Here is a 25,742-nt window from a genome sequence, read left to right on the forward strand (position 1 = left end):
CTTCTTTACTAAAGTTGACAAACTACTCATGGCGTTTGGGTGGGTGGTGGTTGGGGGAGGGGTGGGCAGGAAGGCAAGAACCCTAAGATACGTAAAAGTGCCCTACCCAGGAGGAGGAACATGGTGGGGGGAGGGGTGGAGCTTGGCCCTCTGAACCTCCTATTCTACCACTTGGACGGCCAACGCAGAAAGGGTGCAGGGGTGGATCAAGGAGCTGTCGGTGGATTGGGCGAGAGCGGAGGAGACCTCCTGCGCAGGGACATCCCTCAGAGCATCAGCCATGGCCCCACTCCATTTCCCCAGCCAAGTACTCAAGAAGCGTGGTGGTGGCTATTCTGAGGGCATGGAATCAACTTGGCACCATTTCCATCTGCGTGCAATGTCCATTATGGCCTCCATCTGGAAAAATCATAAATTCACCCCTCCAGTGACGACAGAGTAGCAACCCGAGGGGAACTAACAGACAAGCTCCAACTTCCGAAAGGGAACAAGCTGCAGGACATGCAACTAAGGAATGTCTTCCGGAAGGAGACTGCAATGTTCCACCAACGACCCGGACTCATTCTACTGGACAGACTTCTAACATCGGATGAACTAGGGGATGGTAGCTGCGCCGGCATGTATGGACAACTGCTAGAGGAGGTAAAGGCACTGGATAGATGGAAGGAAGAGCTAGTCATGGAGCTATGGGACAACTCTGGATCAAAGCACAGCTTAGGGTAAACTCCACCTCCTCATGCGCAGGCCTGAGCTTCGCACAGCTAAAGATAGTGCACAGGATGCACTTGACCAGATCACACACGAGTGGGTTCTTCATGAAGGCAGAGGATAAATGTGAACTGTGTCAGGGAGGCTTGGCCAACTGTACTCGTGTTCTGGTCCTGAATTACCTTTTTATGAGGCCATATCCGAGGTTGCAGGAGGGTGGAGACGTGCCCACCAGTAGCGGTCATCGGAGTATCGGAACAGCCAGAGCTCTTTATGGGGAGGGGGGCAGATGTCTTCGCCTTTGCCTCCCTGATCGCACATGGAGACACCTATTCGGCTGGAGATCAGCCGTGCCACCCAAGGCTGCAGACTGTCTGACTCAGCACAATTCCTCAAATTAGAAAAGATAAATTCACCATCAGAGGATCAGTGGAATCCGCTTCCACAGTACATGAAAACAATTTACAAACCTGTTCGAGGGTCTGTTCGTGACCAGCAACCAATATTGGAGGCAGGAGGGGGGACCGAAACAGACAAAGGAAGAAGAGGCCGGGTGGGCACTGGGCACTACCCAGAGCAGACGAACCAACGGGCACCGAAGGAAAGGGAACCTATGGGTGCAGCCACAACAACAGGGTACACCTTGGCGGCTGCAAATACGTCCTGGTATGTTTTAATATCATGGGGCCACATGTAAATAATCAGACATCGAAGTTGTGGTAAACAATTACTGGGAGCCCAATGTTAAAATGCCTTGTAACCATATATATATATATGCTTCCTATGTATTCATATTTGATTACTTTGTATTCCCTTTCATAGTTTTTTTTTCCATGTAATTTTTATTGCAACGCAAAACCAATAAACATATATAAATCAAAGAGAGACCTGTTTTGGTCACATTATGAGAGTAGACTGAGACAAACAACCAATGAAGAATATATAAGAGGAAAGGAGAGGAGAAAATGGATGACTGTTGGATACTTTTGACCTTTGCGCCTCTATGGAATATGCAAAGACAGGCAAGGCAGGGTTAGAGATCCACGATAGTCAACCTTCTGGGAAGAAGATTACACCAATGAACAAGCAAAAGCTTTGCATTGTCTGCTAAATTACCAATTCACTTGTGATCCTTCGCTCCACGCCATTTATGAAATTATGAATGAAGAGTTTCCAAAGCAATTATGTGAATTGGCACAGCATAGTTTTTTTTTGGTTATGTTAATATCCTCTTTTGCAATATCCCCTTTCATGCTACCCAGATCTCTCTCATCCAGAAAGAACATGGCCTATATTCCGTCCCAGCATTTGGAAATGTGCGAGTGGCTGGGAGAGAGGGAGACCTCAGCATATTCTTCCTTCTTTTTACAGAGCTTGGTTGATTGCGAGCTCTTTGGTGCTTGAACTTGCATGCTTCAACATGGTCACATTGCATATTAGTGCTGTAAGTCGTTGCCTTAAAACAAAGTTTAAAAACAAAAAAGTTGTTTTCAAGACAATTTCAGAAGTGGCCGTTCTACACCATGACTAATAATGAATGAAATGACTTCTCCAAGAAAGCCATGAAGGGAAGTTAGTGCTGAGTGGCACGTGCACTGATAAAGCAGGCGGTAAGATGGTGATTGGTTAGCACTGTTGCCTCACAGCATTGAGGACCCGGCTTCGATCCTGGGTCACTGTCCGTGTGAAGTTTACACATTCTCCCTGTGTGCGTGGGTCTCACCCACACAACCCAAAGGTGTGCAGGCTAGGTCGATTGGCCATGCTAAATTGCACCTTAATAGGAAACAGAAAATAAATTGAGTACTTTAAATTTATTTTTTAAAAAGGTGTACTGATAGTTTGTCTTGGATGAGAGTTTCTTTTTGCAGCAATATTCTTCCCTCGTAGCCTCGCAAATGGAGAAACTTTCAATAACAGGGTGCATTTCTATAGTATATTTAAAGCGTGAAATAGGCGAAGAAGGTAGTATACCTTCCATGTCAGACCAAGGCTAGATTCTGTCTAAAATCTGGTAGTTGGATGGCATAAACTGTTTCATCATTAAGAGCATTGCGAATGCAGCCAAAAGCTAGATTAGATAGCAAATGGCTCCACGCGAGAGAAAATCATTTACTGAGGATATTTCTGCTAGATAATTTGCCCTGAAGTAGTAATACAAACATATGAATTAAGAGCAGGAGTAGGCCACATGGCCCCTCGATCCCGCTCCGCCATTCAATAAGGTTATGGCTGATCTGATTGTAACCTCAATTCCACATCCCCACCTAGCCACAGATAATTTTTCACCCCCTTGCTTATCAAGAATCTATCTACTCCATGTTAGAAATATTCAAGAAGTCTGCTTCCATGACTTTTGATGGAGAGTTGTAAAGACTCTCAATCCTCTAAGAGAAAAAAATGTCCTCATCTCTCTCTAAAACAATGCCCCGCCCCAAGTTCCAGATTCACTCGCAAGAGGAAACATCCATTCCACATCAACCCTGTGAAGACCTCTCAGGATCTTGTACGTTTCAATTAAATCACCTCTTATTCTTCCAAACTGCAACAGACACCAGCCCCTCCCATTCCTGGCATCATTCTGGTAAACATTATCTGAACTTCTTCCAATGCATTTGCATCCTTCCTTAAATAAGGAGACCAATACTGTGCACAGTACTCCATATTTGGTCTCAACCAATGCTCTGTATTACTGAAGCCCAACTTCATTTGTTTTCAATTCCCTTGTGATTAACAATAATCCATTAGCTTTCCTAATTACTTGCTGTACCTGTTTACTAACCTTTGATGATTCATGCATTAGAATACCCAGATCTTTCTGCATCTAAGACTTATTAAATTTCTCACCATTTAGATAATAACCTATTTTTGATTCTTCCTGCCAAAATGGACAGTTTTACTTTTGCATATTTGCCACATCTTTGCCTGCTCACTTAACCTATCTCTATGTGCACCCTCCTTATCTCCTCTTCCCAACTTAGTTTCCTGCCAATCTTTGTGTCATCAGCAAATTTACCGTCATACCTTCAGTAACCTTTGATTGGCACTTTATCAAATGCCTTCTGGGGATCCACCAGTTTACCTGTTATCCACTGTACATGCTCCCTCTTTAAAGAACTTCAATACATTGGTTAAACATGATCTCTCTGTCTCAAAACCACATTGACTCTGCCTGATTACCTTTAGTTTATCCCAGTGCCCTACTATAACATCTTTGATAATAGGTTCTAGCATTTCCGCTATGACTGATGTTAAGCTAACTGGTATGTAGTTTTCCTGCTTTTTTTGTTCTCCCTCCTTTTGGAGTTCCATATGCTATTTTCAATCAAGAAAATTTAAACCAATGCATCATCCATCTCGCTGGCAACAACTTTTAAGATGGTAGGATTTTAAAAAAAAAAATTAGAATACCCAATTCAATTTTCTTTCCAATTAAGGGGCAATTTAGCATGGCCAATCCCATCTGCACATCTTTGACAAAGCTTTGACAAAGAGTCATCTGACTCAAAACGTTAGCTCTTTTCTCTCCCTACAGATGCTGCCAGACATGCTGAGATTTTCCTGCATTTTCTCTTTTGTTTCAGATTCCAGCATCCGCAGTAATTTGCACATCTTTTGGGTTGTGGAGCTGAGACCCACGTGTGTGTGGAACCCGTACCCCAGTGAGAGTCAGTGTGTGTGGGGAATGTGTAATCTCCACACGGACAGTGACCCGGGGCCGGGATCAAACCTGGGACCTCAGTCCCGTGAGGCCGCAGTGCTGCCCCTTAAGACCCTAGGATGAAGTCCATCAGGACCTGGGGACTTATAAGCCTGCAGGTCCATCAATTTGCTCAAGACCACTTCCCTCATGATTTCTCCCTTCCATTTCGCAGCTATTTTTGGGATGCTACTTGCATCCTCTGTACTGAAGACCAATGCAAAAGACCAATTCATCTGCCGACAAGTTCATCTGCCATCTCCTTATTTTCCATTATTAATTCCACAGACAAACTTTCTATAGGACCAACGTTCCCTTTCTAAACTCTTTTTTTCTTTAAAAATCTACAGAAAATCTGTTTTTATATTTCCATGTAGCTTTCTCTCGTACTCTAATTTTTCTCTCCTTATTAATCTTTTAGTCATTTTTTGCTTTTTAAAAAATATTATGTTCAATCTTGTGCTTCCCTTCTTGCGGAATTTATTCGCTTTTTCTTTATGTTTTAAACTTACAAAAGCTTTTTTAGTTAACCACAAATGGTAGGTTCACTCGTTGGAATTTCTCTTTCTCATTGGAATGCATCTGTTCTGTGTATTCTGAAATATCCCTTTAAATGTGTGCCATTGTTTCTCTATTGACCGATCCTTTAACCTAATTTGCCACTTCACTTTAGCCTACTCTGCTTTCATGGCCTACTCTGCTTTCATGTCCTCATAATTGCTCATTATTTAAAATACTTGTCTTGGGCACACTCTTCTCTCCCTCAAACTGAATGTAAAATTCAAACATATTGTGATCGCTGCTACCAAGGGGTGCTTTTACCATGATGTCATTAATTCTATCCCATTGCACAATCACAAGTCCAGTATAGCCTGCTCTCTGTTTGGCTCCAGAATGTGCTGTTCCAAGAAACTGTCCTGAAAACATTTTATTAATTCATCTTTGCTGCGGTTGCCAATCTGATTTTCTAGTCAAAATGTAAATTAAAATGCCCCATCATTATTATCATACCTTGCTGATGAACACTCATTATTTATTCCTTTACACTCCTTCCCAACATCATGTGTATACTGTTCGAGGCCTGTAAACCACTCGTACAAGTGACTTCTTGTCTTTATCATGCCTCATCTCTAACCAAACCAATTTTGCATCCTGGTTTCCTAAACTTGGGTCATCCCACTTGATTGTGCAAATAATAATCTTTAATTAACAGAGCCACCCCTCCACCACCTTTTCCTAGCTCCCTCTCCTTTCTCCGTATCATGTATCCTTCAATATTCAGGTCCGAATCTATGTCATAAGAACTAGGAGCAGGAGTAGGCCATCTGGCCCTTCGAGCCTGCAAAGCCATTCAATGAGATCGTGGCTGATCTTTTGTGGACTCAGCTCCACTTTCCTGCCCAAACACCATAACCCTTTATTCCTCAAAAAACTATCTATCTTTATCTTGAAAACATTGAATGAAGGAGCCTCAACTGCTTCACTGGGCAGGGAATTCCATTGATTCACAACCCTTTGGGTGAAGAAGTTCCTCCTTAAATCGGTCTTATATCTACTTCCCCTTATTTTGAGGTGATGCCTGCTAGTTCTGCTTTCACCTGCCAGTGGAAACAACCTCCCCGCATCTATCCTATCTATTCATTCATAATTTTATATGTTTCTATAAGTTTCCCCCCCCCCGCCATCCTTCTAAATTCCAACAAGTACAGTCCCAGTCTACTCAACCTCTCCTCCTAATCCAACCCCTTCAGCTCTGGGATTAACCTAGTGAATCTCCTCTGTACACGCTCCAGTATGTCCTTTCTCAGGTAAGGAGACCAAATATGAACACAATACTCCAGGTGTGGCCTTACTAACACCTTATACAATTGCAACATAACCTCCCTAGTCTTAAACTCCATCCCTCTAGCAATGAAGGACAAAACTCCAGTAGCCGCCTTAATCACCTGTTGCACCTGCAAAGCAACTTTTTGCGACTCATGGACTAGGACACCCAGGTCTCTCTGCACAGCAGCATATTTTATCATTTAAATAATAATCCCTTTGCTGTTATTCTTACCAAAATGGATAACCTCATATTTGTCAACATTGTATTCCATCTGCCAAACCCCAGGCCATTCACTTAAACTATCCAAATCCTTCTACAGACTTCCGGTATCCTCTGCACTTTTCCACTCATCTTCGTATCGTCTATAAACTTGGACACATTGCACTTGGTCCCCAACTCCAAATTGTCTATCAAATAGTGGACAATTGTGGGCCCAACACTGATCCCTGAAGGACACCACTAGCTACCGATTGCAAACCAGAGAAACACCCATTAATCCCCACTCTTTGCTTTTTGTTAATTAACCAATCCTCTATCCATGCTACTACTTTACCCTTAACACCAAGCATCTTTATCTTATGCAGCAACCTTTTGTTGTGCGCCTTGTCAAAAACTTTCTGGAAATCCAGAACCTTTCGTGTGGCACCTTGTCAAAAGCTTTCTGGTCATCCTGCAGCTAACTCTCTGTCATGGCTATCAGATCGTACTTATTTGTTTCTATTTGAGCTATCAGTTCGTCTGTTTTGTTTATGAATGGTACATGCATTCAGATATCATCTTTAGTTTTGTCCTTGTACTATTTTTGTGATCTCTAGCCTTATTTGCTGACGTATAGTTGGATTTGTACTCTCTCGTCCTTCTCAGGAACTGTTTATTGTTTCCTATATTAGTAACTTTAGAACATAGAACATTACAGCGCAGTACGGGCCCTTCAGCCCTCGATGTTGCGCCGACCCGTGAAACCATCTGAAGCCTATCTGACCTACACTATTCCATTTTCATCCATATGTCTATCCAGTGACCACTTAAATGCCCTTAAATTTCGCGAGTCTACTGCTGTTGCAGGCAGGACGGTCCACACCCCTACTACTCTCTGAGTAAAGAAACTGCCTCTGACATCTGTCCTATATCTACTACCCCTCAATTTAAAGCTATGTCCCCTCGTGTTGGTCATCACCATCCGAGGAAAAAGACACTCACTGTCCACACTATCTAACCCTCTGACTATCTTATATGTCTCTATTAAGTCACCTCTCAGCCTTCTCCTCTCTAACGAAAACAACCTCAAGTCCCTGAGCCTTTCCTCGTAAGATCTTCCCTCCATACCAGGCAACATCATAGTAAATCTCCTCTGAACCCTTTCCAAAGCTTCCACATCCTTCCTATAATGTGTCGACCAGAACTGCACGCAGCACTCCAGGTGCGGCCGCACCAGAGTTTTGTACAGCTGCAGCATGACCTCGTGGCTCCGAAACTCAATCCCCTTACTGATAAAGGCTAGTACACCATATGCCTTCTTAACAGCTCTATTAACCTGGGTGGCAACTTTCAGGGATTTATGTACCTGGATGCCGAGATCTCTCTGTTCATCTACACTACCAAGAATCTTGCCATTAGCCCAGTACTCTGCATTCTTGTTACTCCTTCCAAAGTGAACCACCTCACACTTTTCCGCATTAAACTCCATCTGCCACCTCTCAGCCCAGATTTGCAGCTTATCTATGTCCCTCTGTAACCTATAACATCCTTCAGCACTATCCACAACTCTACCGACCTTCGTGTCATCTGCAAATTTACTAACCCATCCTTCTACACCCTCTTCCAGGTCATTTATAAAAATGACAAACAGCAGTGGCCCCAAAACAGATCCTTGCGGTACACCACTAGTAACTGAACTCCAGGATGAACATTTGCCATCAGCCACCACCCTCTCTTCTTCCAGCTAGCCAATTACTGATCTAAACCGCTAAATCACCTTCAATCCCATACTTCCGTATTTTCTGCAATAGCCTACCGTGGGGAACCTTATCAAACGCATTACTGAAATCCATGTACACCACGTCAACCGCTTTACCCTCATCCACCTGTTTGGTCACCTTCTCAAAAAACTCAATAAGGTTTGTGAGGCATGACCTACCCTTCACAAAATCGTGTTGAGTATCGCTAATCAACTTGTTCTTTTCAAGATGATTATAAACCCTATCTCTTATAACCTTTTCCAACATTTTACCCACAACCGAAGTAAGGCTCACAGGTCTATAATTACCAGGGTTGTCTCTACGCCCCTTCTTGAACAAGGGGACAACATTTGCTGTCCTCCAGTCTTCCGGCACTATTCCTGTCGACAAAGACGACATAAAGATCAAGGACAAAGGCTCTGCAATCTCCTCCCTGGCTTCCCAGAGAATCCTAGGATAAATCCCATCTGGCCCAGGGGACTTATCTATTTTTACACTTTCCAAAATTGCTAACACCTCCTCCTTGTGAACCTCAATCCCATCTAGCCTGGTCGACTGTACCTGAGTATTCTCCTCGACAACATTGTCTTTCTCCAGTGTAAACACTGACAAAAAATATCCATTTAACGCTTCCCCTATCTCCTCTGATTCCACACACAACTTTCCACTACTATCCTTGATTGGCCCTAATCTTACTCTAGTCATTCTTTTGTTCCTGATATACCTATAGAAAGCCTTAGGGTTTTCCTTGATCCTATCCGCCAACGACTTTTCGTGTCCTCTCCTCGCTCTTCTTAACTCTCCCTTTAGGTCCTTCCTGGCTAACTTGTAACTCTCAAGTGCCCTAACTGAGCCTTCATGTCTCATCCTAACATAAGCCGCCTTCTTCCTCTTGACAAGTGCTTCAACTTCCTTAGTAAACCACGGTTCCCTTGCTCAACAACTTCCTGCCTGCCTGACAGGTACATACTTATCAAGGACACGCAGTAGCTGTTCCTTGAAAAAGCTCCACATTTCGATTGTACCCATTCCCTGCAGTTTCCTTCCCCATCCTATACATCCTAAATCTTACCGAATAGCATCATAATTGCCTTTCCCCCAGCTATAATTCTTGCCTTGCGGTATATACCTATCCCTGCCCATCGCTAAAGTAAACATAACCGAATTGTGATCACTATCACCAAAGTGCTCACCTACATCTAAATCTAACACCTGGCCGGGTTCATTACTCAGTACCAAATCCAATGTGGCATCGCCCGTTGGCCTGTCTACATACTGTGTCAGAAAACCCTCCTGCACACACTGCACAAAAACTGACCCATCTATAATACTCGAACTATCGTATTTCCAGTCAATATTTGGGAAGTTAAAGTCCCCCACAACAACTACCCTGTTACTCGCGCTCCTATCGAGAATCATCTTTGCTATCCTTTCCTCTACATCTCTGGAACTATTCAGAGGTCTATAGACAACTCCCAACAGGGTGACCTCTCCTCTCCTGTTCCTAACCTCGGCCCATACTACCTCCGTAGATGAGTCCTCAAACGTCCTTTCTGCCGCCGTAATACTTTCCTTGATTAACAATGCCACACACCCCTCTTTTACCATCTTCTCTGTTCTTACAGAAATATCTAAATCCTGGAACCTGCAACAACCATTCCTGTCCCTGCTCTACCCATGTCTCCGAAATCGAGATCCCAGGTACCAACCCATGCTGCAAGCTCACCCACCTTATTCCGGATGCTCCTGGCATTGAAGTAGACACACTTCAAACCAGCATCTTGCTTGCCGGTGCCCTCTTTCGAACTTTATCCCTATCCCTGACCTCGCTACTCTCAACATCCTGTACACTGGGACTACAATTTAGGTTCCCATCCCCCATCCCGAAGAGCACTAGCAAATCTCCCCCCCACGATATTGGTACCCCTCTGGTTCAGGTGAAGACCATCCTGTTTGTAGAGGTCCCACCTACCCCAGAATGAGCCCCAATTATACAGGAAACCAAAACCCTCCCTCCTGCACCATCCCTGTAGCCACGTGTTCAACTCCTCTCTCTCCTTATTTCTCACTTCGCTAGCATGTGGCACGGGTAACAACCCAGAGATAACAACTCTGTTTGTTCTAGCTCTCAGCTTCCACCCTAGCTCCCTGAATTTCTGTCTCAAATCCCCATCTCTCTCCCTACCTATGTCGTTGGTACCTATGTGGACCACGACTTGAGGCTGCTCACCCTCCCCCTTAAGGATCCCAAAAACACGATCAGAGACATCATGAACCCTGGCACCTGGGAGGCAACACACCAACCATGAGTCTCTTTCGTTCCCACAGAACCTCCTGTCTGTTCCTCTAACTATGGAATCCCCAATGACAAGTGCTCTGTTCCTCTTCTCCCTTCCCTTCTGAGCAACAGGGAGAGACTCTGTGCCAGAGACCTGTGCCCCATTGCTTACCCCTGGTAAATCGTCCCCCCCCCCCCCCCCCCAACAGTATCCAAAACGGAATACTTGTTATTGAGGGGAACGACCACAGGGGATCCCTGCACTGCCTGCCGGTTCCCTCTCGTTCCCCTGACGGTAACTCATCTACCTTCTTCTTTTACCTGATGTGTGACTACCTCCCCATAACTCCCTCCGCCTCCTGAACGATCCGAAGTTCATCCAGCTCCAGCTCCAGGTCCCTAACGCAGTTCTCGAGGAGCTGGAATTGGGTGCACTTCCCGCAGATGTAGTCAGCAGGGACACTTGAGGTGACCCTTTCCTCTCGCATTCTGCAGGAGGAACATTCAACTGCCCTAACCTCCATTCCCACTGAACTAAGTTCCCAACTACTGAAAACGAAAAAAAATTTTTTAAAAACTTGTTAGTTTAGCAATCCGACGGACAGAACTTTTTTTTTTGGTTAGAGGAGGAGGATGGGTGGGAGACACTAAGTAAGTAGTGTTTCGGATAAAGCTGTCACTTGAGAACAGTCCCTTCACAAACCACCTTCAACTTACGCTGACCGCACTGCACGTATGCAAATCTCCCCGGAACAGCCAATCAGAAGCTCTGCTCTGCTGCCCTCTGTAGTTTGATTTACCACATCTTCCCAAATATGATCCCTCGTCCGATGATTTAGTTTAAAATCCTCTCTACTTCCCTCTTTGTGTGACACACTAAACTCTGGTCCCAGCATGGTTTAGGTGTGGACCGTCCCAATGATGCGGTCCCAACTTTTCCCAGTACTGGTGCTAGTGCCCGACAGCAACCCACTTCTACCACATCAGTCTTCGAGCCACACATTCATTTCTCAAACCTTCTTTACTCTGTTGATTTGTATGTGACTAGGGTAATAATCCAGAAATTATTCCCTTTATGGTATTGCTTCTTAATTTGGTGGCCAGTTCCTCATACTGACTATGCAGATGTCGTTGATGCCAACATGGACCACGATAACTGGATCTTCCCCCTCCACTCCAAATTCCTTTCCCGCTTTGAACAGGTTTCTAGGATCCTGGCAGTGGGAAGGCAACACCGCCCTTGTCCTATGCTACAGAGTACACTGTCAATCCCCCTCATGACACTGTCCCGTATTACTACTATATTTCTTTTTGTTTCTTCCTCTTTAATGGCTTCCTCTACCATGGCCAGTCAGCTCATCCACCCTGCAACTCCCATTCTGATTCAAACAATTTCAAAGAACCTCAAATCTGTCAGACAATGGCAAAGGCTGAGGCCCAACACTTCTGCCCTCAGTGGGCCGATGAATGGCAGATGGAGTTATCAATTTGGATAAATGTGAGGTGATGCATTTTGGGAGATCAAATCAGGGCAGGACCTATTCAATTAATGGTAGGGAGTTGTAGACAGTTACAGAACAAAGAGATGTAGGAATACAGGCTCATAGCTCCTTGAAGATGGAGTCGCAAGTGGACAGGGTGGTGAAGAAGGCATTCAGCATGCTAGGTTTTATTGGTCAGAATATTGAATACAGGAGTTGGGATGTCTTGTAGTTGTACAAGACTTTGGTAAGACCACACATAGAATACTGTGTTCAGTTCTGGTCACCCTATTATAGGAAGGATATGGTTAAACTAGAAAGTGCAGAGGATGCTACCAGGACTTGATGATCTCAGTTATAAGGAGAGGCTGGATAGGCTGGGACACTTTTCCCTGGAGCGTAGAAGGCTTGGGGATGATCTTATAGAGATCTATAAAATAATGAGGCGCATCGATAAGTAGATAGTCGACATCTTTTCCCAAAGGTAGAGGAGTCTAGAACTAGAGGGCATAGGTTTACGGTGAGAAGAGAGAGATACAAAAGAGACCGGAGAGGACGTTTCTTCACCCAGAGGGTGGTGAGCATCTGGAACGGGCTGCCAGAGGCAGCATGCAGAGCGCATGGGATACTACCTCCGAGTAAATGGTATATTGGGAGAAGATCAACAAAACATTCTCCTTCTGACCGCCTGCAGGCCCCAGACATTTGGAATCATCAAACGTTTGACCGACCCGGCTGCACCAGGTCGGTAAATGATCTTGTGGCAATGGTTTTCAACGACTACAACTTCAAAGCATCTATGTATATGCAAACATACCCTGTTGAGTCGGTTACGTTTGCAGCATTTCAGAAAGTGTGGGTGGGTGGGTGAGTGTTGTGTGTGTGTGGGTGGTGTATGTGTGTGTGTGTTGATGGCATGCAACGACACATTCCAGTTGCTTCGAAAACCCAGGTGACCGCAAGCTGTTGCTCGACCTTTTCGGGAAGGCAAGAGCATCAGCCTATTGCATCAGCCAGGATCCAGTGGTGGACACTCCTGCTTGCTGCCAAGGGCTTCCACAACATCGTCAAACTTTTAAACGAGGTTGGAAAAAGCAGTCCACTGTGAATACGTGATTGGTGTGCTTCTAATTCCATTATCGTATGACACTGCATATAACCAACCGGGATTCCTCCATGAGATCTCTTGATGGAACGATGACTCCGGACTTGAGTCTTACTCTTTCAAACCTTAGGGATACATTCGAGCAGCATCAGGAGTCACTGAAGAATCGCTGCAGTTTTGGGACGTCGAGGTGAACGTTACGTTTGTGTTTTGCCGATTGTGCACTCTGGTTCCAGGAAGTGGTGCTGGACAAAATTGGCCACGTCTCGTATAGGATCCGGGTCCGTGGCGACCGTTGAAGCATTTGACCAAATGTGAGATCGCCTGTCTCGACATTCCACCAGCAGTAGTACCGCTGTCGCCGCAGCATGAGCCACTCATTGAGTTGAGATCCCAGCCATCTGGGTTATCACACCCGCCCCCACAAGAGTGCTACGACTCTGGTTCTGCTATGGACACTTGAGGTATCAGCAGTGTGTCCAGAACCAAGGCTCCTGTGGTTTTCCTCTTTAGTCAGCCTGGAAGCAGCATGCAGGGGAATGGGACAACTCATCGCCGCCGACTCATCGCCAGCCCAACTCATCACCAGCCAACTCATCGCCAGCCCAACTCATCGCCAGCCCAATAAAAACAGTACAGTCAACAGACTTAGGTTTAAATTGTTTAAATAGATTCCATTCACTCCAGAGCGCTGTTAAGAAGTTTGTTGGTTTAAATAGATTCCATTCACTCCAGAGCGCTGTTAAGAAGTCTGTTGTCTGTACTGTTTTTGTTGGGCTGGCGATGAGTTGGGCTGGCGATGAGTTGGCTGGTGATGAGTTGGGCTGGCGATGAGTCGGCGGCGATGAGTCGGCGGCGATGAGTTGTCCTAGACCCGCATGCAGTGACCCGTTACACTCCACCCGACCCAGTTCCACTGCAAGTGGATGCTCAGGCGCAAGCTCAGCGGTGGCAGCTGATGGCTGACTTTCGGACTCTGGGGGAGGGTGTTATAACCCGGATGAGGACCATGGGGAAATCCTTCTTCTTCCTGTGGAATTCATGGAAGACAAGCTCCCGAGGTAGTGCTTGGAGGCCAACCACCTGGGGCTCATAAACCAGGCTAAAAGCAGGTCCAACTCGGGGCCTAACCAGAACTAGCCTGCTAGCGAGGTCTGCACTGAGTGAGATGTTTTGTGCTTAGCATACAATTGTAAATATGTAAATAAATTCACCTTCGTTACCATTAGCTTCCTGATGAGTTATTATACTTAGAAAATTTTAACAGGATAGGTTCAGAAAGAATGTTCCCGATGATGGGGAAGTCCAGAACTGGAGGTTATAGTTTGAGAATTAGGGGGTATACCTTTTAGGACTGAGGTGAAGAGAGATTTCTTCACCCAGAGAGTGGTGAATCTGTGAAATTCCCCACCACAAAGTGGTTTAGGCCAAAGTGTTGTGTGGAATTAGATATAGCTCTTAGGGCTAAAGGATCAAGAGATATCGGGGGATGCAAGATCAGGGTATTGTATTTGATGATCATAATGAATAGTGGAGCAGGCTCGAAGGGCTGAATGTACTGCTGCTTTCATTTTCTATGTAAAATCCTCTCGGCACAGATCTTGCTTCTCTGCACATTTCCACTCTTGTGATATTTAATTTCTACAATGCAATTATTTTCCTTCGCTCACCACTTTAATTACTCATCTTACATAGATAAGCAGGAGAAACAACCGCTACAGTTGAGAATTTGATCTACTAGTGGGAGGAAATAATTGTGGAAACATAAAACATAATTTTTTTACCCTCCAACTTTCAGACTTCCGTTCCTAAACACTGATTTGTGGTGGTGGTGTGTTTTTTGGGGGGGGGGGGGGGGTTTGCTCGTTGTTGACAGTAACCTGGTGGTTGTAGTTTTGCTGATGATTCAGAGGATTTATGGACTTTAATCCCAAACCAGAGATTTGAACACAAAATCTAGGCAGACACACTATGCAGTATTGAAGTTCTGTACTGACAAATGCCTCCCCTTTCAGGTGAGATTGCTGAAGCCCTGTCTGCTCCCTTGGATGGACAGAAAAGATTCCATGGCACGTTATTTCGAAGAGGAATTCGTCCCAGTGTCCTGACCAATTTTATCCCTCCACCAAAATCCCTAAAACGGGTTATCCAGTTTGTTTCCATTGCATTACCGCATGTGCAAAGTTGCTACACCATATTGGCTGCTGCATTTTCTACATTGCAGCAGTGTTACCTTTGCCCAATATCTACCTGTTCATTTTCTGGTGGGGCGGGGCAGTCACTGGACATTTGGCGAGGTGCATGAGTGACATCTGAATATTTGAACATTTCACTCTCTTTCCCCCCCCCCCCCCCCCGCCCCCGCCTGCCCTCTGAGGCTTGAGCCAAATTATAGCCCTTATTGCTTGCCAGCTGAAATCTTCCGACTCTAAACTGACCTGTCATGTTGTACGTACTGCTTTTAGACACATTTTCCAGCCTTTGCGATTTGCTTTTTCCGCTAGCAATGCACCCCCGTTTGTGGGTTTCTCGGTGGCACGTGGCTTCATTGGGAAAGCCCACTGACAAACGGTGGGAAAACAGAATCCCATCATCAGTGAATGTCATGTTGCTGAGAAACACGCAGCTGGGGAACCAGAGAATCCTACCCTGCATTTGAATATTTAACCTTTTCCCTTTGGTTACTTGAAACTGGTCTTGGTCCTAGAGCAGAAGCTGATTTGAAGTGAAGTTTTCATCAGTAATGAATGTAACATAGGAAATAGGAGCTGGTATAGGTCATTTAATCTTTCTACCCCAACGCCACCTTCATTCTAAAACTTAATTCCCTTAGGATGTAAAAATCAATCAACTTCTGTTTTAAGTGTACTGAACGACTGGGAATCCACTAACCTCTGTGGTATAGTGTTCAAAACATTCATGAGCCTTTGAATGAAGAAATATTTTCTCATTCAGTCCTAAATGGCTTGTCCTTTTTTCCTTTGCAGAATGGATATCAGATATATCTGAATCAATTCATGTGGATGTCATTGCGACTTTTACAGTTATTAAGGTTATCAAACAGGGGTTTAGCAATTTTTAATAATGCTCTCAATAACTTCACAATAAACCATGAGAATCACAGAAGGGAATTGAGGAACTGTTTAAAAATTCTCTGACAGATGTGAACTCCATAGATTGTGGGGAGTTGGTTCTCCTAGTTATTCTCACCTATGTGTATAGCAAACATTTACAATTGCTCCCAGCCCAATGCACAAGAATAATGAATACAGCGCCTATAGTTGACGAGATGTGGTGATGCCTGCATTGGACTGGGCTGGGCACAATAAGGAGTCTTACAACACAGGTTGACGGCCAACAGGTTTATTTGAAATCACAAGCTTTTGGAGCGCTGCTCCTTCACCTGATGATTTCAAATAAACCTGTTGGACTTTGACCTGGTGTTGTGCGACTTCTAACTATAGTTGACAAGCTACTGAGTTGACAGTCACTTTAAAATACAATTAATTGTTCTTCTGTGTTAAGAGTAGATTCCAACCAGGTGGCTTTTAAACCAAAATAAAATGCTGTTAATTTATCTTATTAGCTTTAGAGGTTTGAATTGCCACATATCTTTTAATTTTTGTTCCATGTATATCCAGTTTTGACAATCTCCTTTTTTTCTCTTTCAGATATTTTCCAAGTATGGCACAGTGGTCAAGTAAGTGAAACACAATAATGAAGCAACATTGAGGTATCATGATCTAAATATTGTAAACTTGATGTTAACATTTAGAAAACTCTTGCTCTGGCACTGTCATAATGTGTTTAAAATCCCAAGCTCCTCCCAGCTTTAACAAGATCCTTTCTCCCTACTCCACCAGAGTGAATGTTCCAACGTCCTTTTAAACAAAGTCCATTCACTCACTCAATCTTCTGAGCATAATCAAATGGACTTGCAGCAGCAAGGAGCCTTCTGGCAACTTATTCTTTAACTCACCTCAAAGATCGTTTCTTTGAACAGGAGATCTGTCCTCCCCAGCGCTCTTAGAATTATAGAAACGCATTGTGCACTATTCGGCCATTGAGTCTGCACCGACCCTCCGAAAGAGCACTCCACCCAGGTCCACCTCCCATTCGCCCCACCATATCCCCATAACCTAACCTGCACATGCCTGGACACCAGAGGGGAGATATAGCAAGGCCAATCCACCTATCCTGCACATCTTTGGACTCTGGGAGGAAACGAGAGCTCCCGGAGGAAACCCACCCAGACACTGGGAGAACATGCAAACTTCACACAGTCACCCAAGACCGGAATTGAATTGGTTCCTGGCACTGAGGCAGCAGTGTGCTGCCCTTCACAGTGATTAACCCAAAAACAGTCCATTTCTTTTGCTTGACATAGCAGCACCAATCTGTGGTCAGCTTACCCAAATCTCTGTCTGACTGCCTCTGAGAGTCTGTACGCGCAAGACCAGCTAGTGTCTCCTTTATGCCCAGGTGTTCAGACTTGCGTCTTTACTTTCAGTAAGTTTAGTAATGGGCCCCTGTCCCCTGGCAACCAAGTCACATGAGTGTCTCTCGATAAATTTATTATGAGGTCCCATAGTCCTATCCCATCAGGCTTCGCAGGAGATCACATCCCCCTCTCCAAATGACTCAATTTTGCATTGAATTAAAGGAGACAGTTTAAAATATAACAGTCTTGCAAGGTCCAGCAGTCGTAGCAATGTGATTATTAGTGCTTTTCATTTCCCGGTTGATGTCTGAGAAATCTTGAATGTGATTGGCTGCTTGGAGAGCTTGATGATATCACTGCAGCTCAACATTGAAATCCTCATGAAAGAATGCTGCAATCTATTGCACTTTGAGCAAGTTAGTTAACGCTGCAAAGATGACGGTATCTCTCAGTGAGGCTTTCTTTGAGGTAAGTGGTGATTGCAACACCCGGGCCAATATATATCATATTGTTTTATCCAATCTTACTGGAGTTTGTAGCTGGTTATTAAGCTCATAGCCATGCAGCAATGTCACACGTAATGGAATAGTTTTGTGAAAAATTCAAATTGTTTAGAGAACTTCTGTTTGATTACGAGAAATTTAAAGCGTTTGTGTAGTGGATCTCAAATTGGCCGACATCCAATCCCTAGAAGTGCATTGAGTTTGATGATATCATCGAAGACATACTTGATTAAGATCTCTTTGCAAGTAACATTACTTCTATTCAAAATAAGTTAACCACTTTTGTAGCATTCTATGAAGAAATTTTAGGTCAGTGACCATTTTTGGCTTTTAATCAGATTTGCTGAGACTCTACCTATTTGTTTACAGAGTTACAGTATTACGGGATAAAGATTCCAGGAAAAGCAAAGGTGTGGCATTTGTTCTGTTTCTAGATAGGGAATCCGCATATAACTGTACCCGGGCACTGAACAACAAGCAAGTGAGCAAAGCTTAGTCAATTCCATTTTAAGTTCATTTTAACCAACATGCCTTGTCATAACAACTTTTCAACTAATTCTGTTTTTCTTGTCAACTGCAGTTGTTTGGCAGAACAGTGAAGGCAAGTATTGCAGTGGATAATGGAAGAGCATCTGAATTCATCAGAAGGCGCAATTACACTGACAAATCTAGATGTTATGAATGTGGCGTGAGTACAAAGCATTTAAATGAAAAACCTGCAACAAACACTAATTGTTGGTTTACTGACATGATTATAACAAAAAAGATTAGAGGTGTTAAATTACCCAAAATGTGAATTGGCACATCTTCTAGCATAAAATCAAATCTCAAAGTTGCCATTAAAATAGTGATGATAAAATTCACCAGGCACAAACCTGGCAACGTGGTATTAAACACACGACCCACTGTCCGTCCTCCACACATAATCCAGATCCTTCATGAAATTCACCACTGGGTACACTATTTTATAGTATATATCATGAATGCAATGTATGTTGATGTTTATCAACCCAACGATAATTATAGTCAAGTAGAAAAGTAAAGACATCCACAAAATTGAATCCTTAGAAAAAAAGCTGATAGTTGAAATTGCATGGCCATATGTAAACCGATTTTGTGGCATGGGAAATTATCATGATGTATTATTTGTACATATGAGCTAGAACTCCTTTTCCACCAACCAGACTTATGACGTCAACTGCTAAAACCTTGTAAGATGTTGTGAAGATAGGCTTATTCTCGCAAAGCTTTTTTGATATTCTCGAATATATATTGGCCCAGATTTCACAGTCAGCAACAAAGGATGCTGCCTGTTTGGAACCTTATTTGTTTTTCATTCTGCTCACAACTGTGCACAGATGTTTTGTGGGTTTTTGAATGGCAACATGGTTGTAAGAGACCTTTTCAACCTCTACAATGGATCTGTAGCAGACAAGCAACAAGAACATTTTATTTTTATTTTGGAGTACCCAATTCTTTTTTTTCTAATTAAGGGGCAATTTAGTGTGGCCACAGACAGTGACCTGGTGCTGGCATCAAACCTGGGTCCTCAGCACCGTGAGGCAGCAGTGTAAAGCAACAAGAATATTTTGATAATTTTCCAATCCTATTAACTGGCTAAAATGAAAGAGTCCAAATCAGAAAGTATAAATTCCCATCAATGTAAAATCAAGTACGGAAAACACTATAACTGGCAATTTTAATCTTACAAATATATGTTTTCATGGGGTTATTTGTTGGCAAAAAAAGACCTGCCATGCTGTCACACATGCATACACAAGCCTGAATTTATTTTGACGTATTTAGTTGTGAAGTACTGTAACTTCATGCCCTTCATGTATTTTATTATTAAGTCTACCAATGGGGTATTTTTTTAATAAATGTTTTTTATTGGGTTTTTGAACAAGGTATATTTACCGTTATGTACACAGGATAAGATATATATATATGACTTCCGGTTGCGGCTATGACTAGCTGAGCCGCACATTTGGAAGCTCCTGCGACAAAGGTGTTTTCGGGCCAATTGGAGGGCCCCAACGGTGCTGAAAAGACGAATCCCGGTGGGGGAAGGTCCCCTGAGGAGAACTAGACCGATTTTATGGTCGGTACTCGGAGTGGAGTGGCAAGAAAAGTGGCAGCAGCTCTCCAAAAAAAGCGGGGGAAGAAAATCAAAATGGCGGCCGGCGGCGCTCCGGAGGGATGGAGGAAATGGGCGGAGGAGCAGCAGGCCGCTCTCCTCCGTTTTTTCACGGAGCTGAAAGTGGAGCTCTTAGAGTCCATGAACGCGACGACCACCAGGTTGGTGGGAGCCCAGGCGACCCAAGAGGCTTCGATCAGAGAGCTGCAGCAGGAGATGACCGCGAGGGAGGAGGAGGCCACGGTCCTCGGGGCAAAGGTGGAGGTGCACGAGGCACTCCACCTGAAGTGGCAGAGCCGTTTCGAGGAGCTGGACACTCGGATGAGGAGGAAAAATTTGAGGATCCTGGGCCTAGAAGAAGGCCTGGAGGGGTCGGATCTCCCGAGATATGTTGCGGAGATGCTGAGCTCCCTGATGGGGGAAGGGGCCGGTCCTGCGCCCCTGGAGCTGGAAGAGGCATACCGGGTCATGGCCAGGAGGCCTAGGGCAAACGAGCCCCCGAGGGCGGTGCTGGTGCGGTTCCAGCGGCTCTGTGATCGGGAGAAAGTCCTGAGGTGGGCAAAAAGGGAGAAAAGCAGTAAGTGGCAGAACTCGACGGTAAGGGTGTACCAGGACTGGAGTGCGGAGGTGGCAAAGCGGCGGGCCCGGTTCAACCGGACGAAGGCGGTGCTACACGCGAAGAGGATCAAATTTGGAATGCTGCAGCCGGCGCGCTTGTGGGTCACCTACAAGGACCAACATCATTATTTTGAGTCCCCAGAGGAGGCCTGGACCTTTGTACAAGAAGAAAAGCTGGACATGAACTAAAACCTTGGAGCACCGGCGGTCGTAGCCGCCTGGGTACTCTTGATTGAGCAAGTGGCCCTTATCTTTTCAGGCCAGGTCGGAGCTGGGTAACAGTTTCTTGGATTGCTTGGCTTTTCTTGAACGTTTGACTTTTTGAATATCTTGAAGGTTTCGAGTTGTTTGGTGTTTCTGTATATTTGAACTGTTGAAATTTCTATTGCGGGTCGTTTTCTTCTTATGGTGTGTTTCTTCCCGTTTCCAACTTCCCTTAGTCATTTACCCTTTTTACCCCTTTTTCTTCGGGTGTTTGGTCCCCTTTTTTTTTTTCTTCCCTCTCTGGTTATGGTTATCTGTGGTTATTTATACTGTCTGATGGAGGGTGATGGTTAAGCACATTGTTAGTTGATAGCTATTTAAGTATTTTGTTATTTAAGTATGTAGTTAAGTATTTATGTATTTAGTTGCCATTGGGTATTTATATTGTTAAGTTGGGAAGACGGGACGGGGGGGAGTGGGTTGATCATGCGGGTTTATCTCTGGGGTTTTAAGGGGATCCTTCACGGGCGTGGATGGGGATGGGGGGGAGTGGAAGATGGCGGGGCGGGGTGTGGCCGGGCGAAAGCGCGGGCTTTCCTCTGTTTTTCCCGCGCGCGGGATGGAGGAGAGAGGAGGGGAGAAGAGTGGGGCGTGGCCAGTAATGGCGGCCTTTCCCGCGCTGGAGCAGGGTCAGAGTGGAATGGCGGGGGGGGGGAGGTCCCTCCCCCCCCCCCCTCGAACCGGGAGGAGTCGGAGTGTGGCAGGAGCAGCCGGGTCAGCGGAGATCAGCTGACTCTCGGGAGTACGATGTTGGGCACATCGCGGCTAGGAGGGGTCCTAGCCAGGGGGGGGGGAGGGAGGGTTAGGGGGAGATACCGGGTTGCTGCTGGAAAGACCAGGGACGAGAAGGGGAGAGCTGGGGGGGGGGGCCATCGCTATGGGAAACGGGTCAGAAAGGGAGGGATGACCCGGGGCGAGCAAGGGACAGAACATGGCTAATCGACAGGGAGCAGGGACGGGTCGCCCAGCGATCCGATTGATTACGTGGAATGTAAGGGGGCTGAATGGGCCGGTTAAAAGATCAAGGGTCTTCTCGCACCTGAGGGACTGAAGGCTGATGTAGCGATGTTGCAGGAGACTCACTTGAGGGTAGCAGATCAGGTCCGCCTGAGAAGGGGGTGGGTGGGACAGGTGTTCCACTCAGGCTTGGATGTCAAGAACCGGGGGGTGGCGATTCTGGTGGGAAAGAGGGTGTCGTTCGTGGCGGCAGAAGTGGTGGCAGACAAGGAGGGCAGGTATGTGATGGTGAGGGGTAGGTTGCAGGGAGAGAATGTGGTGCTGGTGAATGTGTATGCCCCGAATTGGGACGACGCGGGCTTTATGAGGCGCCTGCTGGGCCTCATCCCGGGACTGGAGGCAGGGGGCCTGATCATGGGAGGGGACTTTAATACGGTGTTGGACCCTGGGCTGGATAGATCGAGTTCCAGGACGAATAGGAGGCCGGCAGCGGCAGAGGTGTTAAGGGGGTTTATGGAGCAGATGGGAGGGGTAGACCCATGGAGATTTGGTAGGCCTAGGGCGAGGGAGTATTCTTTTTTCTCCCACGTCCACAGGGTGTACTCCAGGATAGACTTTTTCGTATTGAACAGGGGGCTGATACCGAGAGTGCAGGACACGGAGTACTCGGCCATTGCGATATCGGACCATGCACCACATTGGGTGGACGTGGAATTGGGGGAGGCGCGGGATCAGCGCCCGTTGTGGCGCCTGGATGTGGGGCTGTTGGCGGACGAAGAGGTGTGCAGAAGGGTTAGAACGGGCATTGAGAACTATCTGGGTACGAACGACACGGGTGAGGTGCAGGTGGGGACGGTCTGGGAGGCCCTGAAAGCAGTGATTAGAGGAGAGCTGATCTCCATAAGGGCACACAGAGAGAGGAAGGAGAGGCAGGAAAGGGAGAGGCTGGTGGGGGAACTCCTAGAAGTAGATAGGAAATATGCGGCGGCACCAGAGGAGGGGCTACTGAGGGAGCGGCGCAGTTTACAGGCCAGGTTCGACCTACTGACCACTAGGAAGGCGGAGACGCAGTGGAGAAGGGCGCAGGGTGCGGCGTATGAGTACGGGGAAAAGGCGAGCAGGATGCTGGCACACCAGCTTCGTAAGCGAGATGCAGCCAGAGAGATTGGGGGAGTGAGAGAGAGGGGTGGGGACGTAGTGCAGAAGGGGCAAGAGGTGAATAGGGTCTTCAGGGACTTCTACAGGGAATTGTATAGGTCTGAACGGCCGAAGAGGAGAGGGGGAATGGAGAACTTTCTCGACAAATTGAGGTTCCCAAAGGTACAGGGGGAGCTGGTAGAAGGGTTGGGGGCGCCGATAGAGCTGCAGGAACTAGTTAAAGGGATAGGCCAGATGCAGGCGGGGAAGGCGCCGGGGCCGGATGGGTTCCCGGTGGAGTTTTACAGGAAATTTGTGGACTTGGTGGGCCCAGTGCTGGTGAGAGCCTTTAATGAGGCGCGCGAGGGGGGGGTTTTGCCCCCAACAATGTCGCAGGCCCTGATCTCCTTGATTTTGAAGCGGGACAAGGACCCGGTCCAGTGCGGGTCCTACAGGCCTATCTCCCTCTTAAATGTAGATGCCAAGCTGTTAGCAAAGGTCCTGGCAACCAGGATAGAGGATTGTGTGCCAGGGGTAATACATGAAGACCAGACGGGGTTCGTGAAGGGACGCCAACTTAACACAAATGTCCGGAGATTGTTAAACGTGATCATGATGCCGGCAGTGGAGGGGGAGGCGGAGATAGTGGTAGCGCTAGACGCGGAGAAGGCATTCGATAGGGTGGAGTGGGAATACTTGTGGGAGACGTTGGAAAGGTTTGGGTTTGGGGAGGGATTTATCAAGTGGGTAAAGCTGCTCTATTCGGCCCCGATGGCGAGTGTGGTAACAAACGGGAGGAGGTCAGAATATTTTGGGCTCCATCGAGGTACTAGGCAGGGATGTCCCCTATCCCCCTTACTTTTTGCATTAGCGATTGAACCGCTAGCGATGGCACTGAGGGGTTCAGGGGGGTGGAGGGGACTGACAAGGGGAGGGGAGGAGCATCGGGTCTCGCTCTATGCGGATGACCTGTTGCTGTATGTGGCAGACCCGGAGGGGGGAATGCCGGAGGTTATGGAAATACTAGCGGAGTTCGGGGACTTTTCGGGATATAAATTAAATCTGGGGAAAAGTGAGGTCTTTGTAATACACTCGGGAGACCAGGGGGAGGGAATTGGGAGGCTCCCCTTCAAAAGAGCAGTAAAAAGTTTCAGGTACTTGGGGGTGCAGGTGGCAAAGAACTGGGGGACCCTCCACAAGCTGAACTTCTCTAGGCTGGTGGAACAGATGGAGGAGGAGTTTAAGAGGTGGGACATGGTGCCGCTGTCGCTGGCAGGGAGGGTGCAGTCAGTTAAAATGACGGTCCTCCCGCGGTTCTTGTTTTTGTTCCAGTGTCTGTCCATCTTCCTCCCTAGGGCCTTTTTCAAGAAGGTAACGAGTAGTATCATGGGGTACGTGTGGGCACATGGCACCCCTAGAGTTAGAAGGGTCTTTTTGGAGCGGAGTAGGGATAGTGGAGGGCTGGCGTTACCCAATCTTTCAGGATATTACTGGGCGGCAAATGCATCGATGGTACGAAAGTGGATGATGGAAGGGGAGGGGGCAGCCTGGAAGCGTATGGAGAGGGCGTCCTGTGGCAACATAAGCTTAGGGGCACTGGTAACGGCACCATGGCCGCTCCCTCCCACGAGGTATACCACGAGCCCGGTGGTGGCGGCCACCCTCAAGATCTGGGGGCAGTGGAGGCGACACAGGGGGGAAGTGGGGGGTTTGATAAGGGCACCACTAAGAGGGAACCACAGATTTGCACCGGGAAATACAGGAGGGGGATTTCTGAGCTGGCAGAGGGTGGGCATTAGGCAACTGAAGGACTTGTTTATAGAGGGGAGGTTTGCGAGCTTGGGAGAGCTGGAGGAGAAATTCGGGCTCCCCCCAGGGAACACGTTCAGGTACCTCCAAGTGAAGGCATTTGCCAGACGACAGGTAGAGGGGTTTCCCGTGCTTCCCGACAGGGGGGCGAGTGATAGGGTGCTATCAGGGGTCTGGGTCGGGGAGGGGAAGATCTCGGACATTTATAAGATTATGCAGGAGGTGGAGGAGGTACCAGTAGTGGAGTTGAAAGACAAGTGGGAGGTAGAGCTGGGGGAACAGATAGAGGATGGGACATGGGCAGACGCCCTAGAGAGGGTCAACTCGTCGTCGTCATGTGCGAGACTGAGTCTCATTCAATTTAAGGTACTGCATAGAGCCCACATGACGGGGACAAGGATGAGTCGGTTTTTCGGGGGTGAAGACAGGTGTGTCAGATGTTCGGGAAGCCCTGCGAATCATGCACACATGTTTTGGGCATGTCCGGCACTGGAGGAGTTCTGGAAGGGGGTGGCAGGGACGGTGTCGGGAGTGGTGGGGTCCAGGGTCAAGCCAGGATGGGGACTTGCGATCTTCGGAGTTGGGGTGGAGCCGGGGGTACAGGAGGCGAGGGAGGCTGGAATAGTAGCCTTTGCGTCCTTGGTGGCTCGGAGGAGGATCTTGATTCAGTGGAGGGACGCAAGGCCTCCAAGTGTTAACACCTGGTTAAACGACATGGCAAACTTCATCCAATTGGAAAGAATCAAATTCGCCCTGAGAGGGTCGGTGCAGGGGTTTTTCAGGCGATGGCAACCCTTCCTGGACCTCTTAGATCAGAG

General features: G+C 46.6%; 1 protein-coding gene across 1 annotated transcript in view; it reads left to right on the forward strand.

Moving 5' to 3' along the window:
* The window catches only part of zcrb1 (zinc finger CCHC-type and RNA binding motif 1), an 89,823-nt gene that overhangs the window by 45,826 nt on the left and 18,255 nt on the right, over positions 1–25,742 (forward strand). The window contains exons 3-5 of the mRNA XM_038780847.1: positions 16,730–16,758; positions 18,372–18,483; positions 18,583–18,690. Coding sequence (XP_038636775.1) covers positions 16,730–16,758; positions 18,372–18,483; positions 18,583–18,690 — 249 coding nt within the window. The remainder of the gene's footprint in view (positions 1–16,729; positions 16,759–18,371; positions 18,484–18,582; positions 18,691–25,742) is intronic.

Source organism: Scyliorhinus canicula, chromosome 20 (assembly GCF_902713615.1).
Source record: "Scyliorhinus canicula chromosome 20, sScyCan1.1, whole genome shotgun sequence".
Taxonomy (NCBI): Eukaryota; Metazoa; Chordata; class Chondrichthyes; order Carcharhiniformes; family Scyliorhinidae; genus Scyliorhinus; species Scyliorhinus canicula.